At 46.3% G+C, this 18,853-nt stretch overlaps 1 protein-coding gene across 7 annotated transcripts in view; it reads right to left on the bottom strand.

The window, feature by feature from the left end:
- The window catches only part of ST3GAL6 (ST3 beta-galactoside alpha-2,3-sialyltransferase 6), a 635,416-nt gene that overhangs the window by 87,477 nt on the left and 529,086 nt on the right, over nucleotides 1-18,853 (bottom strand). For all 7 annotated transcript variants that reach the window (XM_078657726.1, XM_078657728.1, XM_078657722.1 and 4 more), the window contains one exon: nucleotides 2,328-2,388. In XM_078657726.1, the coding sequence (XP_078513852.1) occupies nucleotides 2,328-2,388 (61 nt within the window). The remainder of the gene's footprint in view (nucleotides 1-2,327; nucleotides 2,389-18,853) is intronic.

Below are 18,853 nucleotides of genomic sequence, written 5' to 3'. Positions count from 1 at the left end.
GTCCGACAGGGTCCTTTCCCTCTGGCATCAAATGTAAACATGAGACTGCATAATGGGAGTTTGGACTTGTTAATCTCTAGAGGAGAACAGTTCATGATCTAGTTAGTGTCCATGCATGCCAGATGAACTGAATGACTTGAGGTAGCATAATGAAATATTTTCACTGGCTCGTTACAAAACATTGTATTAGCATATGTGCAGAAAGGTCTGTACTCTCTGCTGGACCCCAGAGGGCAAACAAAAGAGAGGGAGGCCAAAGAACACCTGGAGCAGTACTGTGGAAAATCAAATGAAGACTGTGAGCCAAAGCTGGGGCACCATACAGAAACTGCCCATGACAGGCAGACATGCCAGTCAGCACAACAGGCAGTAAATAAGTAAGACAGGTCTGTAAGTGTAGTGAAAGCCGTTTGCAGTGGGCAGCCATATCAGCCACCTGATCAGGTGAGATCAGGCATACAACTTTCAAGTACAGATGCACTGCTTTCATTGACTCAGTAAAAACATCTGGGCTTCACTGAGGCCCCAAACAGTTACTTTTAACTACTAATATTGCATCCCGGTGCTTCGAATTTCCGATGTAACACCTGTTAAATATATATTCACCATGTCTAGAGGTCGGCAGTTTAGCATAGGTCATCATTTTGAATATATGCAACAGAAAATGGTCTGGCTACAAAGAATCTGAGGAATATATGATCTTTATTCAGATGTTTTCATTGCTGGGATAGAGAATTTCACTTTGTTTCTTCTGAGATGGTCTACAAAGCAAATATTTTATGAATTTATGAGCTTTCTGCAAGAGATAAAGCATCCTTATGATTCACAGGGATGTGGAATCACATCTGTGCAATAATATGAAAAAGGTCAATCTTATTCAAACCAGCCCAATGAATGATGTTAAGACAATATTGCCCTTCCCATATAAATATGTGGTTGAAGTATCAATCCACCATCATTTAGTGGTAATGTAATCTCTCAAGCAGAAAGAAAATTGCATAGCATACACTATGTAAGGCTTAATACTTTTTTAAGACTAACATGCATCATTGATTATATATTCTTAGAGTTTCACTGTCAGTATTTGCAGCCAAACTCAATTTTACATTTTAAAGTGTATGGCTGCTTTCTAGCATCTGATTATTTTCTTGATCTCTGAAACATCAGTAGGTGGACAAGAGAAATCTGGACATCCTAAGATGGGTTGTAGAAGTTCTTGCATATCTCCTTCATTAAGTTTACTTAATGAAGGCTGCTGGTCATCCTTAACTAGCCAATAATGTGCGATCCCCTACTTCATAGGACAAAAATTGTTGTAAGAAATCTACTTAGTTATAAAGCACTACCTGTGGACAAACTGTGACAATGCAACTGGAGGAAAGCCCTGATCAGATAACTGTTCTACACAGTCACACAAAGAGTAGTAGAGGTAGCTGTAGTTTGTTGCTCAAGGAGCTTCATCAGAATGCGTCATCCCAGCTATGACGAGGAGGTTAATTCATAAATTAACAAGGCAGAAAAATATTTATAAGTTGTTATGTCTCCTGTATGTATGCAGGACACATTTCTGTATTTCATTATTTTATGGAGTTTTATAAAGTGCCAATGATGTCACCTTACGTGTCAAATAGGTGGCCTTAAGAGAAGTCCAAATCACTCATGACACAACGGAGAAACCTATCTTTGAGTCAACTGGATAAGTCATTAGGCAACAGAGCAACCGCATAACTGATGTGGTAGGAACAAATTCAAGCATACTGAGAGACTCAGCAGCAGATGTATTGAGGATGTTAAGTCAAGATAAACTTTATTCGGCCACAGGCCATAAAAGCACACAAAAGCCAGAGCACATATTTATAAAAATAAGGTAAATAAAAACACATCACTGAGCCAGATAAAATCAAGGATATTCAGTACAATTCATAACATTTCAGGAGATTAAAAAGCGTTGTCAGCAACCGATTCATACAGAAACAGCATATTTTAAGGTTCATAAACCCTCCTAATATGAAATGCTGCTTTTATAAAATTGAGAACTGCGCAGCAAACTTCGAAAGAGCCTAGTGCCTGCATAAACAGTAGCCCTTCCTTGTACTGTCTCGTCTCGTATTGGCCTTCCATGAAATGGATGCCAAGAAATGAATGTAGTGAGGATGTCACCATGGAAGACATTTTAAATCATGAAGTGAATACATCCTTTTAAAGACGTGTGCGATAAATAGACTGCAGAAAAAAGAATACATTGATAAATGCTAACGTGATCTTTCAAGTCTTACTCCCACTATTCAGATGATGCCATTACATAAAAACAAGGATAAAACACTTACTTAATGTTAAAGGGAAGTCCGCAGTTTTTCAGTTTTGAGAATACCATTCTGAGGTATCTTTCTATAAAACAAAATCAAAATAAATCCTATTACAATAAATGGGTATTCGTCACACAGAAACATAACAGCATTTTTAATTCAGTAACGATTATAACCAGCATTGGCAAAGCCTTTGGACCCATAGGCTTTGCCAGTGCTTTCTGCCAATGCTATTCAGCATTGGCAAAAAGAGAAAACAAGCATTGGCATAGCCAACAGGTCTCGCTTTTGGGACCTTATAAATATTTAGTTATGCAGCTCAATATCCTTGGTGCAACAACATCAACTGTTGCATGGCTAAACACTTATAAGGTCCCAAAGGCGAGACCTATTGGCTATGCCAATGCTTGTTAAACAAAGTTGCATGTCATTAGCCCTTTTGTGCATGCCTAATCCTTGGTAGCGCTGCAGATAGAAATATTTATCAATTGCAAACTGATAATTAGGACTATGCAGCTAAAAGTGAGACACATATAAAGAAGCGTTCATTGTGACTGAAATTAGAGAAAGCGCTAGGGTTTGGCGGTTTATACAGGAGGGGCCCAAGTACTAACATAGTTTCAAGACTACTGTAAGCCATGATTGAAGCCTCCCCATTCCTGCACTGCAAGTGTTAAGCAAAGGGTGTGGACAATGACGCCGCTGTTGGAGAATTGGCGCTCACGCTCCTGTCTTGGTGACACACTGAGCCGAGACACGAGCGATGCTTCAATCATCTGAAAGTTTATATAACTGTGGCATGAAAATACACGCCTGCTGCAAAAAAGGAAAATTAGCAACCAGTTTAGGAAAAGAATAAAGTAGTTGTGAGGGAAGGTAATCAGAGAGCGCCCTCCAATCATTCACAGAACGTATTAGTTAATTTGGAATATCTTAACAACTGTGTGTGAATGCAGGCCCTGTTTTAAACCGAGCTTACGTGGAGCCACGCTTGTAACAGCACGAGGAGGTCAGCATGCCCACTGCTGTTAAAATAATAACAATCAATTAAAAAGTATGAAATTACGTCTGCTTGATATAACTTGCCTTTACTGGTTTGCTGCACCAATAGTTAAAATGCTCTGTAGGCAGAAGTTTAACAAGTAACCCAGCAAACACACAACACTGCCTGCTGTCAAAATCTGGTCATGATGACAACAAATTCATTCGAGCTTCCCTCGCTTCTCATTTCATGGCGTGGAGCTCAGCAGGCTGGCAGGTCTAGCGCGAATAGTGTAAAGCAAACTAATGATTTCAGCTCTCCTACGAGCGGCTTGCTGCTGGGTGCAGCTCTGCTCTCAGGACCTGATCATTATTCTTAGAATGGTCTTGAAAACAAGCCGAATACACAAATAATAGACTGAAATTACTCCACTGCTGTCTGCAAGGATAACAAGAACACAAGTACGGTTGTAACATCAGCAACACTGACGGGCTAACACAATGGGCAAAGCCTCGCAAGATGAAAACATTTCTTTTTGCTTTTGTGAGGTTCTCCTTAGTGACTGACGCATGGGACGGGGGAGGGAGTGTCAAATATAGAGTGGATGGAGTGCCGAGAGAAGTGAAAGAAAGAGTAACAAGTACGGGAAATGCAAGCGGCGGGGGGGTGGGTTGGGTTCACAAGGGAGAGAACAACACGAGTGGTGGGGGAAAACCACGAGGGAGACAGCAACACAGCAAGAAGTACACGAAGGAGGCAGCAACGAGAGAAGCACACAAGGGAGACATGGGGGAAGCTGGTAATTAGGGGAGGAGAAGCCGCAGAGCGCACGCTGGGCGAAGCCCTTTGATGTGCTGTGCGGCCGTTAAAAAAAATGCAATTAGGAGGGAGGGAGGCTGATGCGCGTGCTTGTTTGGTCACGTGATTCACGTGAACTCAAACAAAACCGCAGCAAGAAGCCCTTGGTTTGACGAGGATTTCGAGCACTTGAATATGTCCAGAAAAGACTGTCATATTTTGTGTTTTTTAATTTACTGTTCCCAAAAGGCAGCTGCTAATATTGGTGCAGTAAATACAAAACATACTTTAAATATACAATAAACTACATTCTGACGAATGGGCAGCCCGGCAGCACACAACAGCTGTCAGCCCATCACAAAATACAAAAAGAAAAGTATTTACATAAAGGCTGCAAAAACGGTGACAACAGAAACACAAAAAGCAAGGTAGGTGGGAGAAGCAAGCAACAAACGAGTTGGGGAGGGAGGCGAGGAACCAACGTTGAGATCAAAGGAGGCCAGTGTATGATGGGGGATGAGGCAACACAAGGCGGGCCCGATTCACAGAACTAACTTAAGACAAAATCCTAAACTTACTACCATTTTCGTAGTCACAGAAGGCACTTACTCATTTCGGTATTCACAGAAGTTAGGAGTCCTAACGTTAGGACTCCTAAATGCCTTCTGTGAATACCGAAAGTCTTAACATTAGGATTTTTCTCAGTTTAGTAGTAAAGTTGAGAAAAATCCTAATTTTAAGACTTTCGGTATTCACAGAAGGCATTTAGGAGTCCTAACGTTAGGACTCCTAACTTCTGTCCCCGCACTATGGACACATTTAGAATTACAACTATTTTTTCGGTTTGTTTTGAAAGCTTGGTGTTTGCCAGACCTCATGTCAGTCTGCACCTTGCACACAAGAGACAACACAGAAGTTACAGAGGGGGCTTTTAGTCAGCCTCCTGCAGCCAATGGCTTATTTGAGGGGGCGCTTTTAGGCGCTGGTTTGCCTGTCATGTTTTAAACTCCGCACTGGTGACTAGGAGGGAAAGTTATCCGTTTCCAAAATCTCAGGTGGTCCGCCCCCACAGACGACGTCAATGAAGCTCGGAAAGAGAAATCTTCATGAAGGGGAAGATGGGGTGCGCATGCAACTGGGCCTTAAGTTCAAGGATTCAACGGCGGCTTCAGCCAGAGCTCACTCCTTGGCTGCTCCGCTTGAGGCAACAGATTTGTTTCCTCAGGTCCACAGTATCCTCTATCTATCAATTAATCTATTTATAAAGCGCACTACATACCCGTGAGGGTCTCAAGGCATTGAGGGGAAAGGTGTGCCGCTACTGCTCGAAGAGACATGTCTTGAGGAGTCTTCTGAAGGTGAGTAGGTCTGCGGTCTGCCGTAGGTGGGAAGGGAGGGTGTTCCAGGTCTTGGCTGCGAGGAAGGAGAAGGATCTGCCGCCGGAGGTAGTCCGTTGGATGCGTGGGACCGCGGCGAGGGCGAGGCTGGCGGAACAGAGCTGGCGGGTGGGGGTGTAGAAGCTGAGTCGGCCGTTGAGGTAGGCTGGTCCGGTGTTGTGGAGGGCTTTCTGTGCGTGGGTGAGTAGCTTGAAGGTGATCCTCTTTTCGACAGGGAGCCAGTGTAGGTCTCTCAGGTGAGGGGTGATGTGGCTGTGGCGAGGGACGTTGAGGATCAGTCGGGCGGAGGCGGTTTCAATGCGTTGCAGCCGTCATAGGTGCTTGGCAGTGATGCCTGCGTAGAGTACGTTGTCGTAGTCCAGTCTGCTGCTGACGAGGGCCTGGGTCACCTTTCTTGTTGTTTCGGTAGGGATCCACTTGTAAATCATGCGAAGCATGCGGAGGGTGTTGTAGCAGGAGGAGGAGACGGTGTTGACCTGCTTAGACATGGAGAGAGAGGAGTAGAGGATGAATCCCAGGTTGCGTGCGTGGTTGGTGGGTATCGGTGCTGTTCCCAGCGTGGTCGGCTAGAAGGAGTCGTCCCAGGCTGAGGGGATGGTTCCGAGGATGAGGACCTCCGTCTTGTCCGAGTTCAGCTTCAGTCGGCTGTTCCTCATCCATTCTGCGATGGCCTTCATTCCCTCATGGAGGTTGGTTTTGGCGGTGTGTGGGTCTTTGCTGAGGGAGATGATGAGCTGGGTGTCGTTGGCGTAGGAGATAATATTGAGGTCATGCTGGCGGGCGACGTGTGCGAGGGGGGCCATGTAGACGTTGAACAGCCACCTCACAACTATAGGGCTCAGCGCAACTAAGTGCAGGGTTGTTTCAGGGATGTTAGCACATTGCTGCATTTCGGTATTTTCAACAATATTTAAGTTGGTAAGAGACCATTCCGAATATGATAAACAAGCACTGAACATACAGCCGACAGTCTTCATTACAATCACTCATGTTTAAATGCATCTTACAATGCTACATAACTTTTAAAGGGAACAATTGTTTATACTTCCACCATCCGCAACTGTGAAGAATGAGAATGTTCAACTCTGCAGTGTGTGTATGTAATACGTACACCAATGAGCAGTGCACTATCACGTTTACTTTCAATGCTGTGAGACCTGAGGTGCTGAAGCTCATCAGTGGGCTTAGAGACGTGTATACACTCATATCGAATATGGCTTTTTTTGCATGCATGTTTCTCTATCAGTCTCTATGTCAGGCTGTCTGTGTGCCTGTCTCTTTGTCAGTTTAGTTATCAGGGTCTATCTAGACCTACACACAGACACAAACACGTTTAATTGTTGCTGGTCACCTTCGCTCTACCTTCATCACAGAGGTAAAAATAAAGCATTAATATCTGAGGAAAAAACGGAGAGTTAAATGTATACCCATTTAGTGGATTGTCTGTGCAAAGTGGAACCACAAGACCTGGACCAATCACAGCTTCCCTCTTAACCAAATAGTGTGATCGTAGGCACATATTTTATTTTCCTGATCCTTCGTTTTCTTCACTTTAACTTATGAAGGTACCTTCAAATACGTGATTGAGTTCAGTACAAAAACATTTTGTGTTTGGTTTAACGGACTATAATGTTACTCGTTCTATAACAAACTGGACCACATACAGGGTTCACATGACAACCGTCTTGCCTCTTAGTAGGCTAATGGCACTGTCAATGGGGCGGGTGGGGGCAGGATAAAAAGTATCAGTTTAACAAGTACTTCTAGGTGCAGTGCTATAACGTGATGTATTAATGTCAACGCTTCTACATGTTAAAGAAATACACTTTTTTGAATTACGAAGAGACGTAATATTTTATGTGATGTCAGTCTGATTTACATGGCGAACATTTCCAGTGCTTGGTTTGTGTGCACGCTCCAAGAGCCAAGCCAAATCCTTGAATCAGCTCTGGGGTCGGCTCACCCTGTTAACGTGTTGGTTCGCCCACCTCCAGGCTCTCCCCTGAAGCCTATGCAGTGCCCCAGGCCTGGAGGCAAAAGCACTTCAGGTGCAGATTGTGGGATGGACTGTTCGGAAGGTGTAGCCAAAGAACGGAGGGATTTCATTGTATTGTAATTTCTGTTTCTGCCAAAAAGTTTTTCAACATTTCCAGTCAATGGAGAATGAATTGCATGATTAGAATGACCAGTGTGCACTAGTCCCAGAACTGTGTAATACCGCACTGTACCCTGCCAGACAAATTCTTTGTGCTGGAGCCTTGGATGGATTTCCCCCTCATTTTTTGAAAAGTAGACTTTTTTTAATAGCCAGAGATTTCCGGTCTGTCTATATGTATATGTTATTTCATTTACACGACCCTAGCCAAAAGTCAGAAGAGTATTTAACACAGTCAAAGACAAAATGTGTCTGTAAATAGGTCTCCAATTATTGAGGGGCATATTTACTAAAACTTCACGCAACACAGCACAGCAAGTGAAAGGGAAAGAGAGGAATAGCACCATATTTCCAAAGACAGAGCACTGGAATTGGAATTGGAAACTCTAACATGCAAGTTACACAATGAACTCTTACATAATCTCTGTCCACTCTCTATACAACCTCTTCCTCTCTCACTTACCTTTTCTCTACCTGTTCCCGCATCTCTACACCTTGCCATTTGTCCGCCTTTCTCACTCCCCACATGCTTTCTCTCGATCCTCCACCATGCCTTTTATATGCCCCCTACCTTTTTCCTCTTTTCAACCTTTTCTTTGTCATCCTCAGCATCTTTTTATGTCAGTTGTTCTCCTTTCCCTGCCCATATTCCTCTGTGATCCTCTTTTCTCTTTTTTCACTGTCTGTTCTCAGCTGGTAGATCCTCACATGCTTTCAACTTCCTTCACTGTTCTAACTTTCTGTCTCTTCATTTCTGTTTGTAGCCCTCTCTCCTTTCACACTCTCTAGTAGTACTATTGCCTGTGAAGTATAAGTCTACATTCTGCAGCACAGAGCTGGTACAGGGTAGAATTGTGAAAACTGCCCTTTATGTTGGCTGTTAAATTCTGCATGGAGTGTGTATGTTTGCTAGTTTTGGCGTCTTAAAATACGTCCAGCTATGTGTGAAGGTTTCCTTAGTACTCTAACGTGTAAATTAAATAAAATAACAAACCTATTTTGGCTAGTACTTTTGGCAGCTATTTGAAAATCGTGCAACATCCTCAGATTTGTCTGTAAAATTGACAATTTGTCCCAATTTTTTGCCCTGAATTCTGGCCCTTTGCCCTGATTAGGTCGAGCCTAGCGCAGCGCGCATGCGATGCTCTATGGGAGGCTTCTTGTGAGTACTCCAAAACTTTGTCGTGTGGGTCTGGCAACTCCCGCACATTTGATTAGCCTTTGCGTGTGGCTTTCAATAATGAAAGCACGAAATTGCCAAAGGCGGACGCATGTCCCACCTCTTTGTTTACTGGTCACTCCCACAGCGTTTTGCTGTCGGGAGCAAGCAGCGGCACGCAGGGTGGTATATGCATTCCTTCCTCATCGTGGATCATGTTACTAATTAAACACAGCGCAGCGGCAGTCGCTTTCGCGGCCGTGCTTGTTATCTCTAGATTTCTCTTTTACTATCCTCAACTGATATCCGTATTAATGCTCGCCCCGATTTTTCTTCCACACTTGTCTGTGATTCTTCCTCATGTTTATTTATTTATTTTGAAGGTCTTATAGAGCGCGAACAAGATCCTTACGGATATCAGAGCGCTTTACATTAGGTCAGGCTAATTATACAAATGGATACATGCAGGTAAATCACATATACATAACAATTTGTGCAAAGGGGAAGCAGCAGGGTGCAAAAAGCACAACATATCCAGTGAAACAGGTCGCGGTCAGATAAAGTGACTAGAGTGTCTGGATGGACCCTTGTCGTAGTAAGGATTACTAATAAGGGTACGATTGATCTCTGAGTTTCTTTAGTCTATGATCAGATACATTTTGCCAGGAGAATCACTTTTACTTCCTTTTTGCAAGATGCGGAAGAGGCATTCAGTCTAGTTTCTGGGGGAAGTGTGTTCCATATCCTTGGTTCCAAGTTTTTTGGGGCGATTTCTTGCTTGGTCTAGCTGGTGGCTGAAAAAGTCAGCCTTCGTGCGCTTTATCTTTTTATAGTAAGCATTTCTCTTTTTCCTTAGTAGTCTGAGGTGATTAGAAGATGGAACAGATGTCCAAATGCGTTCATGAGATCTGAGAGACAGTCTGTCCTCGTTAAGAAGACCGTTGCACCAGGACTTAGAGTCTTTAGTAGATACTCTCTTTAGTTGCAGTGGGGCTACCTGGTTAATTATCGAGGTCATAGAGTTGAGGTAGTGGTTGGTGAGATCATGGACGTCAGAAGATCCTGCAGAGGGGAGCAGAAGGTTGTAGCTGGATGAGGGAAATGTGTTGGGGTTGAGTTTTTTCAATTCTCTTTCCCAAATCTTTGGTTTAGTCGAGGAACGCTGACCACTGTGTCCCATGGGGCCCAAAGGCGATCCAACGGGGCCGCACGGGCTGAAGATACATGCCATTGCAGAAACGAACTCTTGCAATTCGTCTGGAGTCGCCGATGGACCCGGGAAAGGTGGGTAAGCCAACGGTAACTACTCATGCTCCTTTGGAGCCGCAGGGGAGGTGCCACTTGCCCCCTCAACTGCGTCCCGCGACCGGCGCAGGGATGACGAAGAGTAATGATGCTTCTTCGACTTTTTGTGCTTCGCCTTACCTGACTCGAAGTGCAAAGACTTCGAATAATGGTACTTGCTCCGCGACCGGGTCCTTGACCTCCCATGAGACCGGGAACGACGTGGGGACGACACCCGGGCCTTCAGCCACTTTCTGGACCGCTCCCGCAAAGTTTTCGGGGGCCATGGCTCGGCAGTGGGAACACAACTCGGTGTCGTGGTCACGCCCCAGGCAGAAGAGACACTCACGGTGCGGGTCCGTCAGCGACATCGTGCGTGGACAGGCCTCGCAAAGCTTGAAACCAGGCATCCCTATGCACCAGGAGTAAGTTTTATTTACTATTTAATCAAACAACACTTTAGTCAACAAGTTGACGGGGTACCGCTCTCTCCCGATCTGCGTTTGCTGGCGCGGAAAAAGAAAGAAGTGACGTCAGCACGCATGGGCGCGGCTAAGTAGCTCCTGTGACATCTCGGCGAATACGACACCAATGACGCATGCGGAGCCGTACGACAACGCCTATCGACGCACAGGGGTACAGTGGACGAAAGCTTTCGTGATCCAGTCTGACGCCTGGGGATATTCTAAGGTAAGGAATCTATCACTAACGTGTCTCTTTCAAAGAAACACTTATAAGGCCCCAAAGGCGAGACCTATTGGCTATGCCAATGCTTGATTTTTTACGGTCACTGTCCAGACTTTGTTTTCTTGACAGGTGGTCACCCTACCCCAGGAACAATGCATTACAGTAATCCAGGCAGCTCATAAAAGTATATGAACCACTAACGGATGTGTTATCATTGGAAAATAAGACAAAACATTCCAAAACAATGTCATTAAGCACAATCTCATTAAGCCAAAACAGGCAGAAGAAAGCTTATTCATATGTGCTGAGAAAGATCAGAATCAACTTGAACTTTCATATTACACAGAGATGTTGCAGTTTCAGGCCTCGCACTATCCGCTAGTGGCCAGAAACTTGAAGGTAATGACGGTGCTGGTCTATCAACTGAGCAACATTCACTTTTCATACACATCTAAAAAATGTTTGACACAAGATGATCCCAAAAGACATGAAATGGTAAACAAGATACATGCCTTTGGACATCATTAACAGGGTGAAAAGAAACAACAAATTAAAAATAATTAACAAAAGGAAAAAAAAAAATCTTATTTTGCTTTAAATTATGGCATCGCTTTTGAGAATGGAAGAAAATCTTGTTCTGCTTTGCATTCTCATCACTTATTAGAAAGTTGCAGCTCTATGTATATAAGTAATATATATAATCTATACATATAATATATATAACATCCATAATAACAATTAAATTATGAATAAATTGTATACAATGTCATCTTTTATACATCGATTCTTCCACAGTGTCTGGCTTAAAAAAATATACTGCTCTTTCGCGAAATCAACAGCTTGGATTGAAGAAAAAAATTCTACGTTCTCAAAACAATCCCTTGACTTTATAATTAATTGTGCATGTAATTTTAACTATTGCACTTATTTATGCTTAATTATATGATTTTAAAATTAAGGTAATCGTCGGTTACAGTTTATGTATGTTACAGCTGCAATAGGTTTTGAAGCGTCAGGAAGAAGCGAATTAATTCGAGGCACTGACGTTTTGAAATAAACTCAGACGGACTATGCCCACTCAATTAGGAAGGTAGTAGTTTGGCAGTTTGCATATAAATACATAGCAACAAAGACATTGATTTGAACGGAGTTGATTGTGAAATCACTTGCTGCACAACTGAAGTAACCACGTCAGAACATCCTGTGGGTGGAACATTTGATAAAGAAATCGTTTCCTATGTTAAGTTAAACACTGGTTCCCTTGGTGACTGACGATATATATATTCACTGAAAAAAGACTAAAGGTAAATTAACGTTATAGTTAGGAGAATAGGTCAGCGATAACATTAAAGTTTTGAACTAAACAAAACACAGAAATTGACCAGTTATAGTTAGAAGAGCTAACTACAACTTGCGCCCCCCATTCACTGCTTATGACCTCTTATACAACATTGCTGATTACATGTTCTATGACATCATTAATTACATCAGTGACGACATTCAAGTGACATCATTGATGACATCACTGATGACATTAACAAACTTCGGTTTCCCGCATATTTGTTTATACATTACTGTGTCTTTAGAGGCCCAACAGAAACAACAAAATAGCTTAGGAGGATATCAGCCATCATTACTGCCATCATAGACAAGACTCCCTTAGGTGTAGAAAGCATGCATTATGTGCAACATTGACCGTATACCATACACTGTACAGCTAGCATTGTTCACATTATTGAACCATAGATATATAGGAATACCTCATTGAGTATGGTGTTCAATCTTTATACAGTCAGAGGAAGCTAAGTTCCTAAAAATAGTGAATGTCAGTTCTAAAACGACCTACTGCAGGCAGGTTTTATCTGCATCAAACACATGACACTCACCGAACTGACATTGAGAAATGCAGTTAATATCAGTAGGAAACTGGGTACTGTACTCTAGGGAGAGAGTTTATTTTATAGCACCCTGTTTGCAAACAGTGAAACTTTCATAAGAAATATACCACAGAGTATTACAAATTATCTACTAAGAACAGTGTACACACACTGCAGCAGTTGTAAAAACAAAAAACAAAAAAAAAGATACTATTTGTTAAAAAATAACCACGATCCCAAGGTGCTAAACATGTTACTACCTGCACCCTTTATACTGCCGTGACATTTTTACAGATATTCTACCTTCTCAAGCAGAAGAAGCACATGTATATAGGTTAGTAGCTTGTGCACACAGTTTTCTCAGTTATGTAGAAACTGTCATGCTGACACAATTCTGTCTAATAACTCAAGGCTGCTGACAAAAGTTTGTATCTACTACATAGAATCTTACTCCTGTTGAAAACCTTTTCTGCAGTATCTAAAAATGTGTGACACATAATGGACACAAGCCACCAACTGTCACCTGCACACAGAATACAATACAAAGAATACAAAGATTTATAACATGTTCAATACCTCTACAAACCTGTGGTGCATTAGGAGCAGATGTGTTTTGTAAATACTTACAAAGGATTACGAAGGAGTACCCAGTCACGCAAAGCCCCGGCAGAGCACAGGACAGGAGCACACGAATACTCACCAGGGCCACGGAGGTGGACCAGAACGAGTATACATGCGTAGCAGTCAACAGGTACATACTAAGAAGTAGTGCGCCCAGAACAAGCCAAGCGCAATACAAGACAGAGGCAAAAGAACCCCAGAACAAGCTCCAGAAAGGGGCTGTCCCAGTGGCACAACCCGACCCACGAAAAGAAGTGGGACCGCCCACAAGATAAAAAAGAGAAATATGGAGTACAAGCCTAACCCCATCAACCAGAACACAGGAGAACACCCGGAATATCCCAGCCCCCCTCAAAGACAGGGCAGAGGACCCATCGGAAGCACCGGATAACCAGGTGGAAACACCACGCCACGACCCCGTAGGTTGCCCAACAACCGGTCCGGTGCTCCAGAGGCTGAAGAGGGCCCAGAAGTAGACATCCCGCAGGGCAAGGACAAAATGCACGACAGGGAAGCGCTGTAGATGAAGGATAGAAACACCATCGCATACTAAGCAGGACAAGATCTGGAGCAGCCCAAGCTGCGCTGAGGCGGAAGAAAAAGGACAGCACCAGGCAGCATACAGTGACACCAGGAAAAGCGAGGAACCGAAAGGGCATCCACACCCACCCAGGTTAGTGCAGAGCCATACAATAGCCAACAAGTACCCCACCTAGGGTATGACACGTCCCAACAAAACATGGGAACACCTCTTAGGGAAAAAAAACGGCAGCAGAGAACAAGAACATAAAGAACCTGTGGGTAGCACCACAGACAGCTTACCAATCAGCCAGAAAACACACAGATGGTCCAACCTGAGGACCTATACGGCTCCACCAACAGCCAAAAACACATCCACTACAAAAATCAAAGGGCTGAACCAGCAGCCAACAAGACAGATGGGCTAACTTAAGGACCTTGAGGGACACCAAGCCACACCGAACACACAGACAGGCCAACCGAAACCCTAGGCCCAAAGAGAAGGTGGATAACGCCTCCCATAAGTCACCTGAAGACCGACAAGCCAAAGCTTACGGATGGGGACGGAGCCCCGCAAGGAGTCGTTGAAAAGGGGGGGTCCGCATGGGTGTTAAATAAAAGAATCCCATCAAAAGGCAGGTCAACAAGACGCTCCTTAACATTCTCGGGAAAGATACCATCCCACAACCAAGCATGGCGGCGGAGAGCCACAGAACTCGCCATAGTGTGGCCGCGAGAATCAGAAGCATCCAAGGGCGAAGGGAGAATAAATGCGGCTAACTCCCGTCCATCTAGCACATGGTGCCACAGATCAGCTCAGACACCTCCATGGGAGGGACGAGGCAGAAGGGATTCCGCGGAATCCAACAGGGTGGAGGTATCCCTGGCCAACACACAAAGTGTGTTGAGCGTGCGTAAAGCTGCACTAGTGGAGGCAAAGATGTTACACCCCCAGGAGTCCAACCACTGGCCCTCACGTGACAGAGGGAGCAACATCGAAGGCAAGGAAGAGAAGGCCGACTGCAGGACAGGACCCTGGGCAGAAGGGTGGAAAGAAAGGCAGACTGGATCGTTCGGAGCAGGACGATGGCGATGGAGGAGCGGTTGAGGCACCGGATCTCCCGTAGCAGGACACCCCCAGGCCCCAAAAGAGAGTTGTGGAGCAAACCTTCGAATAGAAGAAGCAGCTCCCCTCCACCAGAGCCCTGATGGAGAACCTCCAAAAATGGTCCTTGGAGTGACCGGGGAGTCCATGCGCAAAATACCAGCGGCTGTAGAAACGGCCCGGACAAAAGCCACAACCCGCCTCCGTAGGGCGTCGCTGGGAAGAGCAACTCGTCTGTGGGCGAAGGCTGCAAACTAAGCCGCCCATCTCAAAGTCCAGCTGGAGGAGGGAACAGCCAGCCCCTGTAGGATGGAAGACCCATGGAAGAATGAGGGGCCTGAAGGGTCTCTGGAGAAGGCGGAGAAGCCTGCGGGGCAACCAGCGAGGTGCGAAAGATAGGGTGCGGGATCTGCGGCCGCGGAGACAGCGTAGAGCCCGCCCTGGAAGATGCAGAGGAAAAAGCAACGACACGGCGTCCAGTCTCCAGTGAAGAGGAGACAAGGAGATGACAAACTTCCGGAGAGGAAGCGACCTCCAGAGACGAGTCAACTACTCGACACCGGGACGGCGCTGTGGAGTCCACAAGGGACACATGTGTGTCCTCGATCGGCGCCGGAGCGGCCCCCAGAGGCACCGAGTCGACCTCCGCCACCACGTGCTGCACAGGAGAAAGGGGCGGTGTCGGAGCCAAAGCGGCCAATGAACGGCACCGAAAAGACGCCGACTCTACCTCCGACGAGGCAGCCGCCTGCGTAGAGGGTCGAGAGGGACTCGGGGATGCGCCCTGGGTCCCGGCCTCCACCCGTGGCGCCGCTAGGACCGGGGAGGAATGCCGCCGGCGCCAGAAAGGCGTCGGCTCGGTCTCCGGTAAGACAGCCGCCTGCCCAGAGGACCAAGAGGGACTCAAGGACGAACCATGAGTTTCGGCGACCTACTGCGATACCACAGGGACCCCCGTGGGGCTTTGCGACGAGGCTGGGGCGCCGTGGGTCGAAGAGGGGAACCCCATAGTGCCTCACTTCGACAACACCACACCTCCAATACCTGAAGCAGAACTCGTCTGCGCCGGGACCGAAGCTGCCGGCGAGACCGCGGAATGCCCCACGCATGGCGAGGGATCTGCTGGCCTAAAGAAGCATGCAGAGCCGCAGCATAAGCTTCCATCTGGGCCCTAGTTGCTCCAATGCCAGGAAACGGTGGATAGGGTGGCGACTGGGGAGGGCGCACGTCCCGGGAGGAACCTGCGCCCTCCGCAGAGCGAAGACAAGGCCTCGGTGACAGACTGAGGGACTTACCGGTGGGCGAGTGACACCCATGAGGCCTTGGTGAGGGACGATGCCGTTACCGGAATCGGTGGCTTCTGGACTATTCCGATGTAGGGGCGGACACAGGGACGATACCCATCTGGACAAGCGTGCCGAAAGCAATTTCATTCGGCGCTCCCGCCGGGACTTCGGCTTAAGATGCTGACAAGCGTCTTAATCCGTGGAATCATGGTGCTCGCCCAAACACCACATGCAAGTAGGGTGAGGGTCCATCGCCGATATCTGATGCGTACAAGAAGTACACGTCTTGAAACACGAAGGCATTCGCAAACTGTTCTCAACGCATGACGTTAAAAGAAGGCCTGAAACAGTCCGAGGCACACAATCCGGATCCGTGTTGCACGGGGAAAAGAAGGAAACTAATGTCAGCGCGCTGGGGTGGGACTTATGTGAACTCGCTGACGTCATGTGCGTGGACAACGTCAGAGCGGAGTCACGTGTTGCTGTTCCCCAGCGCGCAAAGATGCTGTGGCAAAAGGATACATTTTCTGGATCCAGTCTTATGCCTGGGGATAATTCTACGTTAAGGAATCTGCGGCTAGTAGTCTCTATCAGATAATTATGTAATTTGAGATGTCATCAGTGGCATCATAAATGTCATAGAACATGTCATAGTGATATAATATGTGAGGTCATAAGCAGTGCACGGCGGGGGCACAAGTTATAGTTTCTGAAGGCTGTGCGCAGCAGGGGGTTGGTCACAGGGTTTTAGGTTGGAGCGGGGCCACCTGTCCCCATTCCCTGTGCCTGATTAGGCCCTGGGAACCCAATCTTCTAGGGGTCCTTTTTTATGTAAAGTGGCGGCGGTCTAAGTGACCCCCTCGCACCTGAGCCTCATTAGGACCTTGGGACAACATCCTCTAGGGCTTTTTGTGGTTTTAATTTTTTTAAAAGGGGAGCAATGCTGCATGTCTCCCCTCCCCGCACCTCATTGGGTCCTGGGCTGGGAACCTCATCCTCCAGGGCTCTATGTATTTTCAAGGGGAGGGGGCCAAGTGGACCCCCCCCTCCCGGAGCTTTATTAGCCCCTGGGGACCCCATCCACCAGGGCTGTTCTTTTAAATTAAACAAGAGGGGGGCATGTGGCCCCCCTTCCGAGCCATATTAGGCCCTTAGGGCCCCATCCCCAGGGTCTTTCTTTAAGGAAAGGAGAGAGGCTGAGTGCTCCTCTCCCTGAGCCTTGTTAGGCCTTGGGGACCCCATCCCTCAGTGCCACTACTAAAATTAAAGGGGAGGGTGGTCCCTGCTCCCCAGGCCATTTCCAGTCCCAGGAACCCCACTGCCCAGGGTCCACATCATTAAAGGTGAGTGTCCCGGTGCCTACACATGGCACCCACCATACATTCATTGGGGGCCATGGGGGAGTCCTAGGGCCCAGGCGGCCTCTGCCGGTATTGCTCCTACCCATAGGGAGTAGCTACTAATGCTGCTCCTTCCGGGCTGGAGAAATATTTTAAGCTGTTTCCACGCTAGCTTCACTGAGAGCAGAGAAACAGATCAAAAGCCTGCTCCCAGCCAGCAGGAGCAATTTTAAATCTCCCGCCTGCTGGGAGCAGACTTTACGTCTTCTCATGCTTGGCAGGAGATTCAGCGAGCATTTGTAATGCAAAAGGTCTCACATTTGAGAGAGATAAAAGCTATTGGCATTGTAAATGACAATGCCTTTTATTTATCCGTTTTGATAATTAACACATAAATAAAAGGCATTTTCATTTACAATGCCAATAGCTCAAACTCCTGTGATTCTGAGACCTATTTAATTTCAAAGAAGCAGCTGCCATTGTCCCGGGCTGCTTGGAAAGTGAATGCGCCCATGGCACGCTGAATGCATGTCGTGCCTGCAGGAGAAGAAACTCATTGAAGAAAATAGTGCTTACAGACTAAATAAGACATTGTGTAACAACAGAAGTAAAAGGACCATTCCTCATGGGAGAGTACAAATTAAGATAAGGCAGTACTAAAGAGAGACTAACAAGCCTATTAACGAATCAGAAGCCAGCATTTACAAAGCACAATAAAACAAGCCAATGAAAAATATGGGCAGAACTTCATGGCCTACTCTAATACAGCATGCCTCACAGAGCAGCGCATGCGCTGCCCAGGCTTGACCTAAAAATGCTCCTGCCAAGCGGAAGTAGACACAGGATTCCCTGCCCACACCTGTGCGGGCAGCGAAACTGCTATTTACCGGGGGTGGGCTCCCTGGGACATACCTAGTGAGCCGGCCCTATGGGATTGGGTCCCTGTGGCCATTAATGGCTCAGGGAGGATGGCTGCACGGTCCCCCTCCCTTTTACTTAGTTTAGCAGCCCTGGGGATGGGGTTACCGGAGCCCTTATAAATAGGCCCTACCTTTTTCACAAAGTTTGGCCCCATGGGTGGACTTCCCGGGACCGTTGATGGCTCCGGAAGGGGGGCTGCGTGTTCCCCGTCCCCATTTTGAAAGGTTTCGGCTGAGGTGGGTTCCCTGGGCCTCTGATGGCTCAGCAAGGGGATCTGTGCATCCCCACTCCTCCACACATAAATTCATGTTGGCCCAAGGAGGGGGAGGCTTCCAGGGGCCTGTAATGGCTGGGGAGGGCAGCCACACCCCCTCCCAATAATAAAACAAAGTGGTTACAGTCGCCATTTTGTTGTT

This window comes from Lissotriton helveticus, chromosome 8, assembly GCF_964261635.1.
Source record: "Lissotriton helveticus chromosome 8, aLisHel1.1, whole genome shotgun sequence".
Lineage (NCBI taxonomy): Eukaryota > Metazoa > Chordata > Amphibia > Caudata > Salamandridae > Lissotriton > Lissotriton helveticus.
This window is presented reverse-complemented; position numbering and strand designations above follow the sequence as displayed.